The sequence below is a fragment of the Botryllus schlosseri genome, chromosome 11 (assembly GCF_051294905.1).
Source record: "Botryllus schlosseri isolate E-star chromosome 11, Bs_hap1, whole genome shotgun sequence".
In the NCBI taxonomy this organism is placed as follows: Eukaryota; Metazoa; Chordata; class Ascidiacea; order Stolidobranchia; family Styelidae; genus Botryllus; species Botryllus schlosseri.
Genome location: NC_137246.1, coordinates 26986730 through 27011686, shown reverse-complemented (window position 1 = coordinate 27011686; position 24957 = coordinate 26986730). Strand labels below are relative to the sequence as shown.

At 39.3% G+C, this 24957-nt stretch overlaps 1 protein-coding gene across 2 annotated transcripts; it reads left to right on the top strand.

Moving 5' to 3' along the window:
* Window positions 1-223: 223 nt before the first annotated feature.
* Window positions 224-23182, top strand: LOC145450036 (GMP synthase [glutamine-hydrolyzing]-like). Of its 2 annotated transcripts, XM_080328494.1 has the most exons (12): window positions 224-541; window positions 1451-1651; window positions 3177-3369; window positions 4666-4823; window positions 5997-6166; window positions 6901-7037; window positions 10512-10716; window positions 12151-12298; window positions 16884-16991; window positions 17646-17807; window positions 21935-22045; window positions 22811-23182. In XM_080328494.1, the coding sequence occupies exons 1-12, from the start codon at window positions 368-370 to the stop codon at window positions 23063-23065; spliced, it is 2022 nt and encodes a 673-aa protein (XP_080184620.1). In that variant the 5' UTR covers window positions 224-367; the 3' UTR covers window positions 23066-23182. The 2 variants fall into 2 exon arrangements, with proteins under 2 accessions (XP_080184620.1, XP_080184621.1); XM_080328495.1 differs by lacking the exon at window positions 16884-16991.
* Window positions 23183-24957: the final 1775 nt, after the last annotated feature.

The following is a 24957-nucleotide window of genomic DNA, read 5'->3' as shown; positions in this document are numbered from 1 at the left end:
GGTTACCACTGGGAAGTCGTGCCTGGTACTGCAACTGACTTTCTAGTGAATAAAGCGACTATCCTCATTTCAAACATGACTATCCTTATTTCTGACATGACTATCCTCATTTCAAACATGAGACTCTCCTCATTTCAAACAAATCTGTCCTTATTTCAAACCAATCGAACCAACCTTCCTCGCTCTGGCGGTAATACGGATTGCTAGCAAAATCATCCCATGACTCCCAATACGCCTTGTACCGGTACCGTGTCCTGACGCTGTAATTCTACGTGGGATCTCATGAAATGTTGTGACTTGCTTTACTGTATTATATTGTATTGAAAATCTCTTTCACCAGATCATTACCAGTAAAAAAAATTACAAAATGGTTCCCGAAAAAGTAGTGATTCTAGACGCGGGGTCCCAGTATGGTAAAGTAATTGATCGCCGATTACGAGAATTGTGCGTGTGTTCTGACATTAGACCGCTAGACACGCCTGCAGCGGCTATACTAGAAGCCGGATATAAAGCTATCGTTATATCAGGAAGCCCGTCATCGGTGAGTTACATTTTTGTGTATTGTGTGACATCATGTGTACCTGATTTTCTAAACCCACGCAAAATACCTGTGCCGGTTTCTATTTTGAGTTCGTGAAGTTGAACCATTCATAAAAACTTCCTTGTCTGATTGTGTAAGTTATCTTCCTGGTGTTACTGAAGCAGTGTGAATTCTTAATATATAGAATGCACAATGCGTTTGCTGCTAGTCATTCATTTTATATAGTCAGTCAACTGAATTCTTATAGATTGATTTACGTGTCCATTCAATATGTGTCAAATCCCACACCTGTTCATTTTATTCACAAACTAAAGACTCCCTTCATTACTGAGTAGGTAGGCCTATATATATATTACTGTACCCGTATATTTCATACATTTTAACATATTTTGAAGCCCTGGATTGGCGATAAAATTCACTGATTGATGATTGTCATTAGCATACCAACTACAAGGTAGTTGCGTGATACGAAATTAAATAGATCTGTTGATTCAAATTCAACCAATCAAAATCATAACCTAGTAGCACTTTTTTGAGCAATAAGTTTATTTTCATTGAGAAAATTATTTAATCATATATTCATAATGAAATAAACCCAAATATTTTTAGCTGATGCTCATCGGGCATAAGCCTAATCCTCAGCAACTAGTGGAGAACTGAATATAACTTTATATATCAACAGTTATGAATGTTGATATACAAAGCTCCTTTGAATGCTATACTATAGTTGCTGACGATTACCCCTGACGAGTGTCAGCTGAAAATATTCAGGTTTATTTTGATATGAAATTTTTATTTGATTGTATACTGAAGTTCTGTACCTCCTAGAGTTCCTTGAAAATAAATTATTCCGACCGCGATTCTTATAAATAATGATATAACCAATGATTCATTACTTCCATTATTCAGGTGAAAGACAGCGAACCACTGAAGGCCGATAATCAAATATTTTCTCTGGGCATTCCCGTGCTGGGAATATGCTACGGGCTGCATATTCTAAACGACGCGCATGGGGGAACGGTTGAAAAAAAGCCGACGCGTGAAGATGGTCAATTCGATATTCAAATAGATCCCTCTTGCTCGTTGTTCTATGGAATGTCTGTCGATCAGGTGAGTTACGGGATACTGCGGATTGATATTTGAATGACATTCTGTTGCAAAGACTCCCAATATTTTTTACATCATGGCCCCCTTTCCAAATTTAAAAAATTCTATGACTCAATAATATTGTGGTTTTAATCCTTGAAAAAAAAAAAAGTAACATTTTAATTGAAAAGTCTGGTCTGTACAGTTACTGAAGTACGGTAGTTGTGGAGATGAAAATTTAGAGAAATACTATTTTTTTCGTGACTTCCCAAAAAGAGCTCATGGCCCCCAGGTTGAGAAGCCCTGCGCTATTGAATCATCCGACAAATATTTCTTTGATCTATATCAAACAAACCATATGAAAGAAAATAACACAGGTATATAGGGCTATTTATATTTCCTTTCAAAAATACGAATGTGGAAATATTATGAATGCGAAATGGTGACACTTAAAGAGAGATCACTTGTCTAGACGCTAAACAAGCCTGATCTATGCTTGGCCTATGCCGAGTAGGGCAGGGCAGAAAGATTCGAATGCTCTAATCTGAGTTTGGGAGTATTAATTCTAATGATTCTAGTTGAGTAATGAGAGATAATTATCAGATTACTCAAGTTATGTGCTTCTTGCCACTAAGTGCTTGTTCATGAACAAAAATTTTAGTTTCCATACTATTTTTAACTGTGGAACCCTTGAAACCTCGATTGGTCATATCACAGCATACGGAGCATGTAGGCTGTTACAATGCTACTCGCGTTTGGGGAAATGACAGCATTGTGCACTGAAATAGGCATTGTCGAAAAAACGAAATTATCTTTAATGTGATATGAAACTTGCAATATATTCTTTGTGGTAGCAAAAAAAGTATGTATATTTACTTTCCACATCCTTTTGGAATTAGCTTCACAATTTTGGGAAATGATATCAATTAGCATTAAAAATACTATATCCTGTAAATTTATGACATCTTGTTTCTTATGCATCTCATTTCCTTTCGTTTTATTCTTGGTACTGTATTGACACTGTTGAGGATATGACCTAGTCCGACCTTGTAATTAGGGCAATCAGTGTTAAGAAGTTTGCTAAGTCATTGCCTGCACTTCTCCCAGCACTCACTTTGTTTGGTTTTGACCTAATTCAGTGATTCCCAACTGAGGTTCTCATTGACCCCATAAACCACAAAAATATAACACACAGATGATGTTTGTTTCTATTAGTTCCCATCAATTTCTGTATATCAATGCTAAAATTCGTTACAGTTATGTCTAAGCCACTCGAGGCTGCTGGTGAAAACCGGGAATCTAGTTGAGTTGGGAATTCTCGATTTATTTGAAAAATTAAAAATTGTAGTTGGAATTGAGCCTAAGTTTGCGTACAGTGTTTTTTTTAACTAACCAACAATTTTATAGACTGGCCAGTAAAGTTTGAAGCAAAAAGTTATTTTTGAACGATTTTGATGCGTCTTACCATGTAGCCTACTCTGAAGTTTGAAATGCGGCCGACACCAAAAAAAAGTTCAAACCACTGACTTGAATTTATGTTTATTTCCAGGAAGTGTTGCTAACTCACGGTGACACAATCGATAAAGTTGCGGACGACTTCCGAGTGATCGCGAGGTCTGGAAATCTCGTCGCCGGCATAGCCAACGAAAGCAAGCATCTGTACGGAGTGCAATTTCATCCCGAGGTGGATTTGACCTCGAACGGCACTCAGATATTCAAGACGTTTTTAAGCAAGATATCAGGTGTGATTGAAATTGAAAATGGCGAAACATCGTTTAATTTCCCGGTACCGACAGTCATTTCATCTTGTAGGGATTGTTTTGGAAGTGAATGACTTTCCCATTTCCTACTGTGCTTACTTAGAACTACAACTAGTTGGCCTTAAGGTTCTGATTTCTTTCTTTCTCAGCCTTAGATACCAATATGTTTTACTCAATATGCAATAAAATTGTGAAGTACCGGAGGTGGTTAGTAGCAAAGTAATTCGACTTTTTGAGAGTACTCAAGTAGATCTTGACCTACTTGTACTACTTACTAGGTGGTTATGATTTTAGACTACTTTCACTTCTGATTAACAGTGTTAAAGGCAAACTACTTCTTACATGCAGACTTTCGTAAAGTAGAAAGTAATTCGTGCTTCATTGTTACATTGTAATCCAAGACACTTAAAAGGAGCCTTGGTAGAGACAAAATCTCATTGATGCATCTGAATAAAACTTTGTAGCTGTCAGGCAATCAAAACATCACACAAATGCTAAACTAACAGGCCTCTCTATTACTCCTACACCATGAAATTTTTCTTCTGTTATTGTAGAATAATGAAAATTACGTCTTACGCCATTGTGGGGAAAAGGTTTCTGTAGAGTCGGATATTTGTTTCTCTTCATTTTTATATCTTGTTATGGCCATGTTAGCTTCTTGCTTTGCAGCTTGTATGTAGTCCTATGAAATGTAGCGGGGCATGTGAGAGTCTATTTATCTACTGTACTTACTGGATATTTCCTAACGATATGCGAGAAAGCAAAATCGGATATTGATTTAAAAAAAAGCAGTGCTGTAAAATTAGCATTTAGTAAGTTGATTCAGAGGGGTTATTGAATATATGAGGTATTGTGATAGTGGCGTCTAATCACTTTGAAACAAATCCCTCGTTTGCTTTCTGGGCCCAAAATCGAGAAGTCTGGAAAGATGATAATCTACTCGTGTACAGAGCGGGTTAGTAATGAAGTACTTCCACTTTTCAAAGTACTTCAAGTAGGTCCTGCCAATTTTCACTAATTCTCAAGTGGTTAGTCTTCAGCTCTTTAGGCAAAGCTAGGCTTAGAATACTCACTATATAGTATATACTTACTTGGAGATTGCTACTTATACTTGGATTTAGTAGAAATTTTTAACGTTACTTGTATTTCTAGCCGAGTAACAACAATGGCCACTTTGTACAACTGTGCTTGTTTACTCGGTATCAGTTCAAATGGCTAAAAATATAACATATCAGGGGAACTCTCATCAAGTCAGGTTCTTGACTTGATATTTTTCAGGACTCGCCTGCAACTACACTGTGATAAATCGCGAAGAAACTTGCATCGAAGAAATCCGAAATATTGCCGGCTCTTCCAAGGTTCTGATCCTGGTCAGCGGTGGGGTCGATTCCACTGTACTTGCGGCCTTGTGTTACAAAGCCCTCCCTGCGTCGCAGGTAATAAGATGGTATTTCTGCTTTCCAGGTGTGTTTGTCTGTATACCTTTTCGTGGCCTGTCCTTCAACTTAAGACACCTAACGTTGTCAAAGGTGGGCCTGCTTTTGAGCATAGTTTCATCCAATTAATTGTAAAAATTCAAATAGTGTCAAGAACCATGACCCATGTCAGGTGCTACAAAATTGGTAATGTGCACGTTGTAAGACTTCATACATATATTAATGTCCAATCGATGGGAAGTCTGAAGGGCTGGGCAAAATTGAGTACTGTACCTAGGTGATTCAAATGCGAGTTTTAAGCTTCGAGTCGAGTCAATTATTCAAGCACCATATATTACGACAACATACCAGTAACAATGTTCAAAGTTCAAATATATATCTTATTTGTGGCCGTAACAAAAATGTTGCCAGCTACATATATTCCATATAATTCTATTTATGGGCCATGACTGACTATTTCTAGGCAGCTCTTTGTGACCATTGTTATGGGTAGCTCACTACTTACTGAAATCGCCGTTCCATGAATATCTGTATCCTTCCACAATATTTTTTCGATGCTGAGACCGGGGATTTGAGACTCCAAAGGTGAAAACGAAGTATTGAAACTATATTTTCACTATACATATTTACTCTGGGTGTGAAAGTGTAAATTTTGCTTACGGCGCTAAAATAAAAAAATTACTATCGCCACAGGAATCATTACAATTGATACTCATCGCAAATTCGAGTGCTCAGTGGTAGTGCCCTGCCCTTCTTCTGACATTCAGATTGGCTAATCGGCCCCTAGTCTTTATCCATGATAAAGTAGGAGATAAGGGGCCCATAATTTGCAGTATCCCGAATGTAATGTTTTAACAAATCTATTTTCAAGGTCATTTAATTTTATGCGCTATGTAAAATGTAAATCCAGTTATAGGATAGGTGAGTACGTAACCAAACAGACTAGAAGTCTAGAATGGTTCTGTACCTTTACTGACCTGGCGAACCCTGGCGATAATCCGCAAGCCTTAGGGAAGCCCTCGTCACAAAACAAAACTCTACCGCATCCAATAAATTACGGTACTATGGAAGACTGGTGCACAAAATGAACTGGCTCAGCGAACCCTGTTTAAGTACCACTGATCTAGTATCAGTTTCCCTATTTCATTTTCCTCCCATATTTACATTTTGCAGGTGGTGGCTATCCATGTCGACAATGGCTTCTTACGAAAAAACGAGTCCAACTTGGTGATTGAGTCTCTGAAACGTGCCGGAGTGGAAGCCAAACTGATCAAGGCGTCGCACATCTTCTATAACAGCAGCATCGAACTACTCGAACAAAGGGCCGGTTCGAAACCGAGAAAGTGGGTATTCAATAGATTTGTTTTTATGGACTACTGTTTGAAATTAAGTAATGATTTGAGTTGGTGGTAAGTAATAATTGAATAATATAATGACTTTGAAATATACCCAAATATTTTCGGCTGACACTCGTCAGGGGTAATCGTCAGCAACTAGTAGAGAATTGGAAAGAGCATCGTATACCAACAACTATATCACAAAATGTGACGTCACAGGCATGAAAATTTGATTAATCGAGGAGTAAGAATATAAAAGTAGTCGGCAAAGGTTGCCAGTAACATTACTTCTACTTTTTCAGGGCTACTGAAGTAGGACTACTTTCAATTCGACTAGAACAGTTTTCTGGGCAAAAATATTCGCTTTTTACATTAGGAATTTGAAAAGAAAGTGGTTTTGTGATAATTCAGTGTCACGTTTATAAGCAAAATTGCCGCGGAATTACTGTAACTATTTGTAGCAACATCAGTCGTTTTACGTTAGTAGCGAAGATGCATCTTTCTATTCCAAAAGTAGCCACCTTCGATTAACTGCTGCAAGTATGCGACCCCTCGACCAGTTCTACTTGAGTGCTTCCTAGACTTGACACTTTTTACATACACTTGAAGCTGTTTCGACATGTCTTGAAAATTGCTACTTGTAATTGAGTAGAAATTCACAGGGGTAGCCTACTTTGACTTGAGTAACAACGCTGACTACTTTGATTATCTTTGGTAAGTCAAATTGAATTCAAATCCAGATACAAGTCCAAAGTACTCTGCCAAACTCTGGACCCTGAAGAGAAAAGGAAGATAATCGGCGACACTTTCATGCACATCGTCAACGCGGAAGCGGAAAAACTGGGACTCGATATTGACAAGTGCTTTTTAGCTCAAGGTATTATGGAAAGATTTTGTGAAATTGTTAAGACACCGTCAGTCCAGTCTCTTCTTTGCTAATCAACAGTGGATATCACAGTGCTCGAGTGTTAGAAACCGAATTGGGTATTGAATGGAACTCAACTAACTCCATATTGGTTAAGCAACTGTCGAGTCCGAGTATTCAGACTCTAGTCGTAGTCATAGAGTTCACCGTTCATTATTGAGTTCGAGCTTGAATCAACTGATTTCCTCAAAACTGTAGAGTGATATCAAATGCCTCGAATTCATAATATACGTGTACTAGGGTTGTTCAGAATTGACCGACTTTCAAAAAGTCTAGGTTTTCAGTCCGATTCCCATGCCTTATACCTTAAAAACATATTCTGGCTACTTTTTTTTGTAACTCGTCCCCTGCATCCGTGTGCACATTGAGCTGGAAGAATAGCAGCTGAAAATAGGGGATTCCCCTAAAATCTGAGTGTCACGATTTTACCTAGCCTAGTTAAAGTGACATATAACATGGATTTATGCAGCTGTTGCGGTTTGGAGTGCTACAAAACCCCACTATATAAGGCATTGCTAGTTCAGGATATCATTTCCATGTCCCACACTGCCTTAGAACCGCTCAAAACTACCTAAAACTGATAGTCATTTTGTTGGATCACATATCCTACACCCCTCAAACCTACCCGGCACTGTTCATCAATTTCCTGGATCCCCATGCGCAAGAATACAACTGTAAATGTAACATCCACTCACAGCCACATTATAAACATCCCAGGAAACGAAATAATAAGGCAAAGAAAGAGATCAACTTGGCAAAATATTACATAAATCAGGTGGATGAAATGGTTGCTTTCGAGAAATCTGCATATCTGTTCCGGTGATCTTCCACAGCTTGTAGGAGGCTCGCTCGCTGTTTTTTGTCATCCGTTATGAACGCAGCATAGTCGGTATTCAATTTTACCATACGCTCCGCTGCATCATTAACTACTTCAACAGTATTCACAAATTCTTGAGCAATCACGAAATCCGGATCAGTATGCCATTCCGAAACTGGAAGGCTCAACCAATCATGTTCCACATGTATAGCATCAAATAGAAACCACGATTCTGGCCCAATCAAATCGTCCATACTCATTGACTCAGAGACAGAGTCAGAGATCAGACTGAGAGGCATACCTCTGCGAAATTTTTCAGGGATTGGCATTTTCAGCAATTTAGCAGCCATCGCTTTTTTCAGTTTGTCAGGAATCTTTGGATTAGCCGAGAACATGGTAAATACCACCATTTCCTCAGTTAGATACCAATGATGTTTTCGCAATTTCTTGTATGCCATATCAGCAACAGTGAGATCGCATAATGAAAAGTTTTTCATGTCATGAAGGAATTTGAGATCATTCCAAGGTGTGTCACATGCAATACCAGTTTTCAACCAAGCTGGAACATAAAACAAAGCAATGAATGTATTGATTCGTTCCAACTTTTCAATGAACTCTTCAGAATAGTCCATTTGCTCACTCCACATGAACATTTTTTGACAGTACAGGACTTGACTCATCCATCTAGCGCTATGAGAAGCACCAGGCTTGCGAAAACGATGATGAACATATTTGTCATCCAAAATCGCCAAGGTGCCTGTTGCATATTCTCTGTAGTCATCTCTTATCAAGACTTCTTTCTTCTTTCCATCATTGGGTTTCATCAGTGGAATTATTTCTTGCTTTACTTCATCAGCTTTCATCGCCAACCAGCTGCCTTCAATAAACTTCAGCGTTTTATAGTATCTTGATTTATCAATATGTTTCCACTTCTTCTTGAAGGTATTCAAATCCTGTTTTCATGGCCTGTGGTTGTCGATCCAAACAAACACTTCCAAACCTCTCGAATGACCAGTTCATAAATATGATGGCGACAGGCATTGTAGAAAACTTTCCTGTTAATCAATTCTTCAAGTAACGGAACCGCTCCTTTGTTTTTACCAGTGTTTGAGGATGTTGTGTCAAACACAAGAGCTCTAACAGATTTTGTTAAATTCCAAAGTTCCAGCAGTTCAAATGATGCATCAGCCTGTGCTTTTCCTGTAGCACTTTCCGACTATGCTGCGTTCATAACGGATGACAAAAAACAGCGAGCGAGCCTCCTACAAGCTGTGGAAGATCACCGGAACAGATATGCAGATTTCTCGAAAGCAACCATTTCATCCACCTGATTTATGTAATATTTTGCCAAGTTGATCTCTTTCTTTGCCTTATTTTTTCGTTTCCTGTGATGTTTATTATGTGGCCGTGAGTGTATGTTACATTTACAGTTGTATTCTTGCGCATGGGGATCCAGGAAATTGATGAACAGTGCCGGGTAGGTTTGAGGGGTGTAGGATATGTGATCCAACAAAATGCCATCAGTTTTAGGTAGTTTTGAGCAGTTCTAAGGCAGTGTGGGACATGGAAATGATATCCTGAACTAGGAATGCCTTATATAGTGGGGTTTTGTAGCACTCCAAACCGCAACAGCTGCATAAATCCATGTTATATGTCACTTTAACTAGGCTAGGTAAAATCGTGACACTCAGATTTTAGGGGAATCCCCTATTTTCAGCTGCTATTCTTCCAGCTCAATGTGCACACGGATGCAGGGGACGAGTTACAAAAAAAAGTAGCCAGAATATGTTTTTAAGGTATAAGGCATGGGAATCGGACTGAAAACCTGGACTTTTTGAAAGTCGGTCAATTCTGAACAACCCTAACCTGTACTCATTTATCTCACTCCTAAAATCACCATACAAACACATGATCGGTCCTAACTTAGACCCAATCCAATGCTCAGGAAGGTAGAACTTTGAGTCCAATATTACTTTGATATTAGCGAGACGTACAGGTTACAGCATCTCAGCATATAATGAATGGCCATACCACACAGACGCTGGTGTAATATGAACAGGACTAACATGTTTTGGAATCGGGAAAGGATGACACTTTTTCAAAATTTTCCGACTTCGAATTGTGGAGTAAAATTTGGAAAAAATGGTAAATTTTTCCCACTTCGTGGTCGGTTGGCTAAATAAAAACAAAGAAAAAGGGTCGTCACTTTCATTCAAACCACGAATTTCCTATTTAGCGTCATTTATGCCCATTTTCACTCGAATCTATCCACTATCTTAGCTCTAAAAACAGTAAAGGGACAAATTGCCAAAAAAGGAGGGCATTTAGGTGTCCTCGGGTGACATTTTCAAAAACCTGAAAAAGGAGGACAAACCCTCCTAAAGGAGGACGTATGGTAACCCTAAATATGAAGCAACTTAGCATTTACCTAAACAATGATTACCAACACCACAGTACTGATAGAGGAGACACTAGTACCAGTCGAGTCAATACACAAACTAACTCAAGTCAAGTCATTTTACAAGTTTAACGATATGCCCGAGTCAGCAAGAAATGGACTTGGTTTGAGTCATGACTTGAATCCTTTCAACCCTGAATTCAACTTTTAGGTACTCTTCGACCCGACCTGATAGAATCTGCTTCCCACTTGGCGAGCGTGAGCGCTGACGCGATCAAGACTCATCATAACGATACACATCTCGTACGATTGCTGCGTGAGAGAGGTCGAATAATCGAACCGCTGCGAGATTTTCACAAAGACGAAGTGAGGCAGCTCGGGGCCAAGTTGAATCTGCCGGAGGCTATGCTTCTCAGGTTGGTTTCTATATGCTGCGTACGGTGCCAAACATGACAGAAACAGCCCACTGTAAAATCATTTAGTAGATTGGTCCGGTTCGACCACTGCTCCAGCTAGTTCAGGGCTCTTTCATCCTATTTTGGTTTGTTGACGAACTCATGCACCCCTGCACCCTTTTCACTCTCGTCATGAACCTATGTATAATTGTATACAATTAAATGGTGTATTCATATTGTCAGGGGTAATGATCAGCAACGAGTAGAGAATTGGAAAGAACATTGTATACCAACAATCGTATCACAAGATATGACGTCACCAGCAAGAAATTTCGAATAAAGAGAGTGTTCAATGTACTATTTTTAGGAAGTGCACAAACTCTTCTGTAGACCAAGCTTGGGCTGAGAATATTCGGGTTCAAAATGAATGCCACTATTCAGTTGTATATTGAAGTTCTGTACCTTCAACAAACTCTTTTAGCATAATTGTATATAAATAATATATTTCTCGACGTTCTGGAGCAAACTTAACCCAGACAAAATAAGAGGCTGCTGCTGCAATATCAAAGCTCAATATTTGATATTTAGGTGAAGATTACCGGCACATACACCGATCACAGTGCTTCTTTTCATAACAATGCAAAAAGGTTTTTGCCACTTTGGGGGCGCAGCCTACCATAACCAGTTAACCATAAGTGGTTTAAATTTTTGATATATTATTAATAAAAAACTATGCACTCCGCGGAGTAACATTCAGGTAACAGAATGAATATGACGGAATCAGGTCAGAGCATAAAAATGGCTAGTCATTTTGCAAAAGCCATAGATAAGAGCTCTAATCCACAGATTCCAACTGGTGAAATCGATCAATCTATGTGTTGGCCATAAATCTAGAATAGTTTGCTTCATGTTAATAAATATAGCCCAAACAGTCTTGTCATATATATTGAATGTGTTAATGACAATGAGTGAATTGTTTTGATGACGGCTTGTCATTTATATTCTTCGAATATTCGATTTTCTGTGGAAAGTAAAGAAACCTGTTGAAGCTGATCCGCTAGATGGCGCTGTTAAGCCAGAATGAAACCAGTGCCATGAATCGCATACTTCGAATGAAGGTTGAAGCAGTTTTGTATGTGCTGATATAGTTTAGGGTTTCTGGAATGGAAATATCACTCTATTTGACTGCATTTGGTATCCATGTCCTCTCTAAAGACCACTTAGTGTTTAATAAGCCCCAGGTTACATCAAATAGTTTTGGACATAGGCCATACATACTTGAATAGGGTTTTTGGTTTTCACTCTGTGCACACTTCTCAGACTCTAACTTTTCTTATCATTCTTGAATAAGAGATCACATCACTATCTTGTGTTATGTTGCCGTCAAATTTGTGTGGCTCTGATGAAGAGGATGTTGGATCCATTGTAGGCCTTATATTATGGCTTACATTTCAGACACCCGTTTCCCGGTCCAGGGCTAGCCATTCGTGTGATTTGTGCAGAAGAACCTTACATCTGCCCGGACTTCTCACAGACGCAAACTATCATAAGGTTGATTGTGGATTACAGCAACAGCATTAAGAAGCCGCACGCTCTCTTGCAGGTACAGTAGCCTGTTAGGATAGACCAGTGCTTCTGAACCTAAATAACTAACCTGCAAATCAGTGTTACTTATGCTGCACGAGATGAGTGTCTTCCCTAACGTCAAGTGAACCTTAGGGGGTTTGTGTTAATCCCAGTTAAAAACCACTGGGATGGAGCATTGTTACAAATTTTAAATTGTATATACTGTTCATAAAAGTATATATCTATATCCAATGTTCAATTATGAGGAAATGTGACATCATTACTGATTCATACGACCACACGTGCTGCGAAGCATTGACTCAATTCATGACTGTATTTGGTATGGAGTGAATGAGTATCTATTTCAGAAATCTGTTCACGAAATAGCATTCATTTCTTACAGTACAGTCAAACAATTTGCAACCAACACTATGGTGGTAGAGAATCATTATTTTGTTGTTTCCGTGTGCGCTGTGCTTAGAGTCTATATTTGTTTTGATAACGTAACTGATTTTTGTCCATATACTTCCTATTGATATAGCAAACAGGCGACTCATTGTACCTATATAAACATAATCTATTAATCGATATTGCATAAATGAATGAATCCCGTTCCAGTGCACTAATATGCAGCCATCATTTCCTGCTGAGGTTGAATTTTTCAATGGTAGGCCTATTATTTTCAGAAATCTCTTCACACCGCTTGATAAAATTCGTCCAGTACAAATACAACTACCATAGCATAGAAGCAGATACCTATTCTTTCAATTCTACTCTGTAGCGTGTTTGGTGTCAATATTTGAAATTGGTCTCGCAACTGGTTGCGGACTATTCGTTGAGGTCAGCAAACGGAATTTCTTTTCATAGACTTTCTATTGATATAGCAAATAGAGTCTTAGTATAAGGACTTCACATAGGACTATATTGCGTCAATGAATTCGTCCAATAACAGTAAACTAGCATGCTATCACCACTGTGGCGGCAGAGAGTCAAGTTTTCAATACTTCTATATAGGGTGCTTTGAGTCAATATTCGATGATGATCGCGTAACTGCTTAATGGCTAGTTCTTAGGGTCAACCATACCAAGTTATGTGTCATTGACTTTTCGTTCATACAGGAAATAGCTCCTTCATTGTTCTAAACTATCATGACGGTTACGCATGCATCAAAATACGCACGTCGCGCAATGACCCGAAATACTCATTTTTGCTCCATTAACTGAACAATACCGAAGACTTGTGATGAACTGTAGAACATTTGAGGACGACACCTTGCATCATTCGATCTCTTTGTGAAAATGGTCATTGTTCTGTTCTGATATGACAGTTACACGTCATAGTAAACTTCTGAAAATTTTTGGTCCGGATGTTAAACCATACCCGATATCTCACCAACTCTAGCATTTGATCTCTTGTATATCACATTAAAATAGTAGGTCCATAACTACAGAATTAGTCATCTCAAGTATGTGTGACATTTGTGTAATATTGTACTGGTCAAATCAGTGGTTCCCAAATTCGGTGCTGGTGTGTGGGATATTCATTTTTAGGTAATATCTTTATTTGAGCATTAAGAAGAGATGTATCGATATGTGGTCATGTCGTTCTCTCTCGCACAAGGCGCATGCAATCTGAAAACGTCACCATTCCTCTCCATAGATGTTCATTTGCATGCAATATTGAGTTTTTCACCAATCAATCATAACTAGAGCCCGACCGATTATCGGCTCGCCGATAATATCGAGTCGATATCACGCTTGGAGAGAAATATCGGTATCGGCCATTGAAGGTAAAAAGATATCGGCCATATTCGTGACGTCACAACATGGTGGCAGGGAGTCAGAGAAATCGATAGAAGACGTGAGGACGGTAAATTATAAAAATAAATGGCCAAGCTGCATATAGTGCATACTGCATACAGGGCAGTAGGCGTGCCTATATGAAAAACATTATAGATAACTAACCACCGTTATGCCCCACTGACTTCGAGGGAATCCCCCTGCGGTAATCGATCACCAAAGACAGAGAGCAGCTGGATGGATAGTTGTCTGCAGAAGATTTCAATCAGTAAGAGAAATTAGACCTCCAATCATGCTGGACTGACCCTCGTAATGACAGAGAAAATCGTCGCGTCGAAACATTTCTCGGTTCGGTACCAACAGAGCTAATTACACCAGTAATGTATGAGGTCGTCTGACTGAGGCCTGCGGGGTCACCATCATCATGGGAAATATGCGAGCATAGAGGGCAAGAAAATCAAGCAAACGTGGAGTAAAGCCAATAATTGATAGGAACATTTTGATTCCATGATGACATTGGCCAATTCTGACAAAAGAGCGTAAAATAGTGATCGATTGATTGTTGAAATGCTGGTCATGGTCAAGGCGAAGGGGGATGGGTGGAGCAGTTGCAGACGTGGACAATTTGAGTTGTTATGCACATTCTCTTCAGCTATTTGTTAATGATGTGCTGAAGGCTCCAGGTGCATTGCCAGAAGAATATCAATATAAAAATCAATATTTGGTGAAACCATTGAAGGAACGATCCCCTGCAACTGCAAGGGAGCGGTGAAACCGAAATGAAGAAAGATTTCCAATTTTTGCTGTGCCACTAACTATGGTACCAAGTGAAAGACTGCTCACTGTGTTTAGTACTATGTACATTGTACATCATCTATGGAAGACCACAGAAGTTCACTCCTTGGAGAAAGGGCCGAAAAATTGTGCTTCGTGAACTGTAATCTGTAACTGCTGGATTGGTGCTTTTGAAATATTTTTATAGTTCCTTGATCATTTATTTCATGTTCAAGCATATCAATGGCTGTAAAGTTGTTGAAAGAAATGCTCTGAGGTGTTAGATATGGGCCTTGAGCTAGATTCCGTATCTTTTGAATATCGGCTGAATATATCGGGGTTATCGGTGGAGGTACTGGATATCGGTCTTATCGGTATCGGCTCAGAAATCCAATATCGGTCGGGCTCTAATCATAACGAACAGAATTCTTAGCCTGCGAGGCTTATTGTACGTACACGCATATATAAACGCCTGTACAACAAGTATGTTCAATTTTTAAGCACCACATGCACCACAATGAAATACAATGACATTTGAAGGGAAATTGGCTGCTTTGATAGTGTATGTCCTGAGATTCCTACTGGGTTGTGGCTTTGAAATAACATGTAGCGTGCTGCCTATGAATTATATTAAGTGGAACGTAGTTTGTATGAGCAATAAACAGCTTTTTTTCGATGTTGGGCAGTAGGGGGTGTTTGTATCTGGATTATTAACTAAGGGGGGTCGCGTAAAAAAGTTTAGAAAACGCTTGATAAAGTAGATGTGAAAGTTAGATGAGCTATTGCCTGTAGGATGTTTGATGGATATTCTTACCTAATTCATCTGAAAATGGGAACCTGTTTAGTGGCAGATAACTGCATGCTAAGCCACAGTTAAAAATTGAGTAATTGGTAAAGTTGAATGACGAAATAGTTTCTAAAAAGTCTCTGTCTGATAGATGCTGTTCTTCAATAAAACTTTTATTACTTGGCGAAATTGTTTCCCACGACTCCCGGAGACGGAGAAGTGATTAAACTGTAATATTTCGACTTCGTTCCGATGAGTTCTTGAAGATTTGTAGGCCTACTTAAATTAAGTCAATGGAATTGGGAAAATGTTAAAAGGGAAAGTCTTTTCTGTTTAACATTCTGTGACGGGGAAACTTGTTTGTCCAAAAGAGCGACCTTGCCAAATACAGGCTTGTAACAAACTCGTATTGAACCTTAGTCAAATGGCGCATAGTTTAATCTCCAAGTGAGCTTGTATAGTGTAAACAGCATTTCTTGGTACGTTGTCATTCTTGATGGAGACAAGGATTGAAATTGATTCGCCATAAACAACTTACCATATAGTGACAAAAATTACCAGTTTCATTTTAGCACAGTTTTGCACCACTGGTCACTTTGATTTGATTGCTAGATGGAAAGACCCAATTGCAGTTTATAAATGCAAATAAAGTTTGGCAAAATGTGGCATTGAGTGATTAAATCACGTTTTTGTTCTTTTGTAATTAGCTAACTTACTACAGAGTGATCATCACCAATGACGTTAGATTAGGATTGTTGTCAGACTAGATTGGTAAGCTTTGCATTGATCGATTGGACACACTAGTCAAGTATCTGATTCTGTTCTGTGTAACTTTTACTTCACCTTATCCGTATACCACTGTTGGAAGATATGCAACTTATTATGTTACTTATTATACAACTTATGTACCATCCAAAAGCAGTATCTCTTCACCCTGGTTATTCGAAATTTGATGCCAGTTATGTCCTATTTGGTGAGAGGATGGTTGATATACAATGTAGGCCTACTTTCCAATTCTCTACTAGTTACTGATGAGTGTCAGTCGAAAATATTCGGGTTCAATTCAATATGAATATATTATTCTATTGTATGTTGAAGTTCTGTACCTCCAGGAAGCTCTGAAACTTATTAATACAAATAAAATATTTGACAAAGTCCCATTCTTAACTGCCCTGGTACCTTGTTGGCTCATTGATTACGCTACGTGTTGTGATATTTCTGGTTTAATGAATTTATTGTAATATGACGTATGTGCATTCCAGGACGTCCATGCTGCGACCAGCGAGCAAGAGAGAGAAAAGTTATCGGAACTATCATCCAAGTTTCCGGTCAAAGCAATATTACTGCCAATCAAAAGCGTGGGCGTCCAGGTAACGAAATGATATTGTTTTGTTGCCCATTGAACCAGTTGTCGTTTGCAAACAAAGTAGAATTATTAAACCTAACATCAAATAAAGTTTTCACAGCTAATAGCTAGGGTTAACCCTAATTGAGTGCATTGTCTCAAACTCAAAGTCATACTATTTCATTGAAGTGATACATTCACTCATAGGCGCTGTATGCATGTAAACCTCGTATATTTTTGGGTATACCGCATTCCTACAATTCTGTTGCCAAATCGGCTTATATAAATAATATGCGTTAGTTATCAGCATGAGGAAGCCCATCTGATTCTTTTATTATAGGCATTTCTTCATGTACTTAACCCTAGTAATAGGCTGCTACCTTGGTCAAAGTACAAAATTTCCAAACCATTCTCAACCCACCTATCTTCCCGGCTGGGTACCCTGCTTGAAAGTAGCGTGATTTTGTCACCATATACAGACAACTTCAAGTAGCTGGTGATATTAAACGTCTGCTAGTCGCTTTGATAGTAATTATTTGACACTTGCAATACCTATGTATCCATTCTGCGACATTATGACTTCACTCTTTTGTGAGCTATGGAAAATTAGCGTCCGGCATCTATGCATCCAATAGTTCGAAGTGAATATACATTGTTTGACCGCTTGTGTCATGTCTAGGGTGATGGACGAACGTACAGCTATGTGGCTGGGCTATCGTCACCGCAGAAAAACATCGATTGGGGTGTGCTTATGTATTTTGCAAAGATCATCCCGCGAATTTGCCACAATGTGAATAGGGTCGTTTTCATATTTGGAGATTCTGTCAAGGATCCGATTCAGGTAAGAGTTGCGCAGATGTTTTACAATCTACTTTCTGTCTCGTAATCTTTTGTGTTGGAAATTGATGTTAGATGTGATTTCCGTTGTGATCCTGACATGGTCATCAGGACATGCCCAGCAGACTTAGTGGCTTTTAGAGCTGGCTACATATGCACAAATCTCGGCGCTTCTTCGATATACTTCCGAGATCAAAATTTATAAACGGAAAAATAATTCTTTTTTGCTTTTAGGATTGGGATGGGATTTGAGTTGTGGGTGCTGGATATTAGGGTTGGAAGTGGGCTGGGGTTAGGGCATCCCAATATTAGGGTTGTGGGTGGGAGATATCAGGGTTGAGGGTGCGGGATACTAGGGTTTTGAGTGGGAGATATTAGGGTTGGAAGATGATGGATGTTAGGGTTGGGGGATAAAATATATTAGGGTTGGGGGTTTCGGACGTTGGTTCGGGGATTTTATCACATCTAACCCTAATATCCCTCACCATAGGCGCCGAGTTACTGGGTGGCGCAGCCACCCCATGACACATTTATGGGGTGGCGGCCACCCCATACAATTGGAATAAACGCCCGCTGTCTGTGATTTCAGATCATCAGCGCTGTCAATTAGCGAGTCCGTGATAGCGCGTAAATGCCAACTATTTAACATTAACAGATACCCGCGCGAATATTTGAATACGCAACTTCGTCGGCGACGACGAACTAGTGCTTAAAACGCCCCAATAAGTTGTAATCCGTGATTAGTAATCATGCAGACAATCGAAGCAACCCCGTTTACGACGTCGATTTCGACACGCTGGCGCTGAGAAACACCATCTTCTATCTCGACCAGAGGAGCGAATTCACGTTCTCATCTCTTAATTAAATTGTATTTTGCCCATATTCGTTTACAAAATAATTCTCTTAGTCCCGTGATAGTCTCTTTAATTGGAGGCTTGGAGCGCGAAACAGGACATTGTGTTTGTGTATGCCTGCGAATTGAAAGTCATTCCTGCGCAAAGTGCGCATAATCATCACTTTAACAAAGCTTTGCCAAGCCAAGTTTTAATCGGTAAATGCAACAATGCAGCTCAAACCTCGATATAATGAGCAAACAATTGTCGCGATGTCAGACTAGGAAGTTCCAAGTTGGAACCCCATTGTGCTGTACGCAAGTTGAATAATTACTGATTAGATGCGCGCTTTCTCGTTTGCTATCATCTGTAGGCTACTAATTCTTGTCTGCTTCTTACACTCGTATTCCCTAGGTGTCACTTGTCAGTGTTAGATTTATTATTAATACCGCGCATTGTGCAGTTGAATTACGTCGTCAAATATTGATGCACACGAGCTTCTCGGTGGCGTAAATTCTGAATTTATTCGATTAGTTTTAACGGGAACCTTCTCTGTTCCAATAAACTTCATTGCTGGACGGACCCTGTCGAGCTAGCGCAATCATATCGCGGATCGAATTCCAAACCTTTGGGATATGTATTTCTATTGATAAGGTCGCGGCATGCGCCCATATTGCTCTCACTGTATAACACGTGGATAATTAAAAGCGCACCATTTTACGATCACATTCGACTGGCTGATCGGAGCCTACGTAGGCCGTAGGTCCCAGCCTGATATTAACCAGCGCGTTGTTGGCATTAAAACCCTAGGTGCGTAGCCAGGGAGTTTCTCATTTATAACCAGAAATCCCGTCCTTTTGAAATGCCAATTCACTAATTCGTATTATCGATGCTGCGTACTGCAAATCAGCGAGAATCATTTGTATGCGAAATGGGTCATCGATATCTCGTGTGCGTGCACTATCGGCGGCGGTTTGATTTAGTGCGTCCGCATGTAGGCTCGCTACCGTCCGCAGATACACTTTCTCCAAACAGTAACAATCTCTGACTGTAGTATTGTTTGTGTTTATGTATCTTTTTGATTAAAACTTATGCCCGCGTCTGAACAAATTGCCGAATCTGGGTATTCAGGTATGACTAGCACACTCTGTAATTGTAATTATTGCAGGTTTGCGGCATGTCTGCAAATTCGTTATCAGCGCAATCTTGCCAACCGATTTTACAGTCCAATAAAATTGATCACTTCAAGTATTTCGCACAGCGTAGGCCTACTGAGGCTGATTTCAGCAATCTAACGATCCTTATTTGATGTACAAATTCGACCTCATCTTTAGAAACGTAGATTCGAAACACTATCGCGATTTGACGACCAATGTGCGTTCACCTTCTACAAATTAAGGTGAATTATTTGCATTGAGGCGGGCCGCAAGCTGTGTTTGAAGTATTTTGTGGACCATTTTTGTGATAAATATTCTCGGAGCTAAAAGTTGAACAGTGTTCAATTTTGTGTGCCTGCTAGTTGGAATTTATTCCAGTGCCCTTAAAATTAATCCAATTAAGCTTTGCGAACGTATATCGGGACATGCAAAAATGCAGTCGAAATCGATGTTTTAAATAGCAAGCAACTCAATACAATTAAAAACCCACTGTGTTGGCGGTAAGGGATAATTACTGATTGACAGCGCGTGTTTGTAATCATAATTCTTGTCTGTCTTTCGTGTTCTAGAATTGTCGCGCCGCGTTACTGCTCACTGCTCAGTCCAGCGACGAGTGCGTGGCAATTAATGACATAATTTCGCAATCGTCGTGATACGAATCTCGCTAATTGGTCGCGCCCCGCGTAACACTAATAATACGACTTGTGGAATTGAAACTGAATGAGTTGAAAATGAATGAATTTATTATTCCATTTATAACTTTTGATCTCGGGGGTATATCGAAGAAGCGCCTAAATGTCTACCATTGAGAGGTACTGTCGAGTAAAACCAATAAAGCATTTACAGAGGTCTATTGATTGTTTGCACCGGATAATTGATCTTCATAATGTGAATTCAGTGACATATTCGCAGATTAATCAAACCATTATCCCGTCCTTCAAATTAACTGACTGGACATGATGTTACATGGACAATTGCATATGGCAAGTAGGTGGTCAGGCATTGCTTGTGATATGATGTCAATCCAGGGCGTCCAGCAAAAAGCGTATTTGCTTAATGTATGTTGCTTTGTACTACATCTTTCGTATGCCTTTTACGGCCATTTGAGGTTTACAGCCTTACACAGTGGAAAATATAATATCGAAACTATAATTCTCATTGATTAATAAACTCTTACTCGAAAAAATCATCTTGTCACTATTCGAGTCCTATCATTAGTAATAATACTCAATTCAGATTTGAGTACTCAAATCTTTTCGTCCAGCGCTATTGACGATGCAATCATTTGAGTCCTTTACACCAGGGCACGTTTCGCAATTTTCAAGATAGCTTACTACTGAATTATATCTATGCATCAAGTCAAAAGTGCGGCTGCTTTTGATAAACTGCTTCGGCGTCATGCTGAATATGCATAAGCCACGAAACCTGACACGCGGTTGCTTCCTTATTGAGTAACGTGATCCACGTCATGAAAATATGCCAGGAAGGGAAATAGGAAATTCCCTGCCAAGCAATTGGATTCTGTAGCTTACTGCAGAGATGTACTTTCGAAAAATCAAAACTCTTTACAGTTTATACATTTGGAATTACGGATTTTGTCCAGGGCTGGGCAAATCGAGTGCCTGGGTGATCAATTCCGTGTCAACCGCGGAGTATTTCACTTCCGAGTCGACGAGTGTTCGAGCACCAGTAATAATGACTTGAATAGTTCAAAAATATGCATCTTGTTTGTGGCCACAAAGAAATTCAATTCACATAAAATAATTTTGCGTTTCTTGACGGTGGCTATATCATAGCTCTTTGTGTAGATAATGTGGGTCAATAACTACTTGATAGGAATGTCGTTCCGTGAACATTCGAAACATCGTGCAACATGTTTTTCAATGCTGAAATACTGCTTAGTTGAGGTTTGGAATCTTTACTAGTTGAAATAAAGTATTGGGACTATATTTTTCATTGTTCAAGTTCATATATTACTCTTGGTGTTTTAATTTATTGCCTTTCACTACTTGACTCGAACATCACAATTGATACTTGACTCTGACACCCAAATCGTTGACCCTAGGTCCAATTATGTGATGAAGCTATACAACATATGTAGCACATTAATTACTCTTCTGAGACTTGTATTATTTCTACAGGATGTTACGCCAACCGTTTTGTCGGCACCCGTTCTGGCAACTTTACGCCAGTGTGACTTTGTCGCTCATAGACTTCTCGAGGAAAATTTATTGCTGTCAAAAATCAGTCAGGTATGTTGTGACGAAGGTTGTTTTAGATTTCTCGACACTGTAGCTAACAACAATAGTTTTGTGTTGACGGTAACTGACCGGTAATCAGTCAATTTCCTTCAACTACCAGGAAATAATTCACTAACATTGTGCTTCTACCTGAGTGTGGTTTCTGAGACTTGATTGAATAATTTCCTAGGTTTGACCTTATATTCTGTCAAGCAATAAGTAGTTTCCTGAGTATAGTAACCACGCTGGAATCATTTTGAAATAGTCTGCATAATTGCACTTGCACCACTCAGTACTACTAGTACACAAAGTCAATTGTTTTTGTGAGATATAGATACTGACTGGGTGTTCGGACACTTGTTTTGTGTTTTTTCATTGCGTGGAAAAATTGAAAGGCTATGCTAATCTCATTAGTGGTTACTGTGGTCTGCTATGATCAACACACACATCAGTTGCCCGTAGGAAGTACTCTTCGGGACACGGCAGAATTGTTGATAAATTTAATTACGTATCGTAGCCTAAATCCAATGCATGCATGCTTGCAGAAAAAGCCACAGTATCCCACAACCATGCCTTCAGTAAAAACTTCCCCTCTTCATACAATTGCCCGCATTGGCGTGTCCTTGTTATTTCCTGACACTTCTATTTTGTGAGGTATATATATTTCGGTTGTATCTCAGGGTTTGCTGAAATGCAAAATGTGTGTTTCCTGAAGTGTATTTGATTATTTATTGTTAAAACAAAAATATTTGAAAGCATGCTGTCGTTTGTCTTTAGATGCCGGTGATATTGGTACCGCTGCATTTTGATCGAGATCTGATCATTCGTTCGCCTTCGTGTCAAAGGTCGGTGGTTCTACGTCCGTTTCTCACCAAAGATTTCATGACTGGTGTGCCGATTTGTCCGGGAGATCACCACATCCCTGAGCTGATCGTACTTGAGATGGTGAAACAAATTGAAAACGTGACCGGCATATCAAGGGTGATGTTGGATTTGACGGCGAAACCGCCTGGTACCACGGAATGGGAATGAAGTAAACCATGATCGACTCGGGAACTTGGTGTCGTTTTTTCATACATGGCAGTCAACCCATGTTTGCTTCTTTTCTCCATCTTGTTATGTCAAATTCAATAAATTTGAGTCAAAAACTTACTGTTTGAGCATTTCTGTCGTAAGGATGTATCTCCACGACAGTGTAACTCCAACTTTTTATATTGCTATACTGTATACTTGGACACTAATCTTCAGCTTTTCCAAATTAGATTGGAATTAGAATTAGAACTACATAAGATTTATCCAAATTAGATTAAAATAGGAGTTACTGAATTAGCAAAATTTTGGAAGTTGAATGAAATTGTGAATGAGAAAGAAATACACCAAAAATCAAGTTCGGTTCGCAATTATTATATAAGTACAATACACCACAAAAATTGCGATACAATGAAAAGATAGGAAGGTGTCGAAACGACTTGAAGTAATCTTTGGAATCATACCCAATCAGATAGTATAGAGAAAACAAGATATAAAAAGGGGGTGGCAGTCAAGGAAGGCGAGATCGATAGGTCAGGTTGTGGTCCAGTAATCTTGAGGATGGACCAGGGATTTCTAAAACTACCAAATGTAGTTTTAGAAATCCCTGGGATGGACTAGTATTTATTTAGTAGTAATTGATTGTATTTCGGCTTGGAATGTGGGCATGCTTGTCGGATGGCCGGCAGATACTGTTCCTCGGGTCCGGTCCAGCATATTTGATAGAGCGATGATCTTTTCGGTCGATCATATGATATTTGTATGACGTGGACGCGCGTGTTGTACTGATGTGCTTTTGATTCCGAGGTAAAGAAGTCATTGAAATATTCGGGGCAATGAACGCAGTGGAACTGATAAATAAACTAGGCGATTTCTAGTCCCTTTGATGCCTAGCCATGATATGGAGTACGTTATGGTGTGTATTCAGTGGATCGAGTGCAGTTGCAGTAGCGGTGGTTCATATCAAATCACTGTGCCGGAATTTCGATAAGCATTACAGTGGTTAAAGTCTGTACACCAAGCTTGACTCGTTTTGCACCATACCATGGGCCACCGACACGCGGCCCATTTATGATCATGAAATTTGTCGTTGCGTTTTTACGTCTTTAATAAAATATTATTACTTCTTTAGTGGTAGTCATGCCTTCGCCCGTGTTAAAGAGCATGAGCATGGCGTTGAAGTTATAAAAACGTGGTTGCTGAACTGTGTGGCTTATTTTGTCTCGATATTCCATTCTTGCGGCCTCTACGAAATTTGAAAAATGGCTCGCAACGCGTTTTGAGTTGGATTCTCCAAGCTCGCTTGATCTATCGAGCAGGATTTTATAGTTGAATCAGCCATCGATTGATATACTTTGGCGGCTATTTTCGCAGCGCCTGAAACAGATATTGCACCTGCGGAGGCGTTACACATACTCATCAACACATCGATGTTACTGTATCATTTCCAGTGGGCATGATGCCAACTTTATTACATAGTTGGGAGATTTTTATGAAAAGCTATTGTCATTACCACTATCAGTTAGGAAAATGGTTTGTATTTACCTATTTATCCTGTCTAAACACAATCTCTGTTACACTATGAACAGTGAACTGAACACGCATTATGTATCTTCAGTCCAATTGATATATTATCGTGAGTTTGTAATTCGAAAACCATAACATATAATGCAACACTTCATGTACATTGTGATTGTGGTCAAGTCAATTCACAGTTGTCTTGTGGAAGGTATACCATAACATACCATATTGAAATGATTTCTGTGTAACCACAAATGTCGGCAGGTTAGAGAATTCCATAAAATGAGAGTGTATTAACACTACAGACATGACTCTCGAAGTCTCAAGTATACTTTTACCGACAGCCGGCTCACAATAAAAGTTCGGGACACCAG

Bases quoted from the DNA above. Each gene is read 5' to 3' on its own strand.
- LOC145450036 (XM_080328494.1), top strand. From the start codon at position 368: ATGGTTCCCGAAAAAGTAGTGATTCTAGACGCGGGGTCCCAGTATGGT. The intron at 1,652-3,176 runs GTGAGTTACGGG...GTTTATTTCCAG, and splicing joins ATGGAATGTCTGTCGATCAG to GAAGTGTTGCTAACTCACGG. The intron at 10,717-12,150 runs GTTGGTTTCTAT...CTTACATTTCAG, and splicing joins CCGGAGGCTATGCTTCTCAG to ACACCCGTTTCCCGGTCCAG.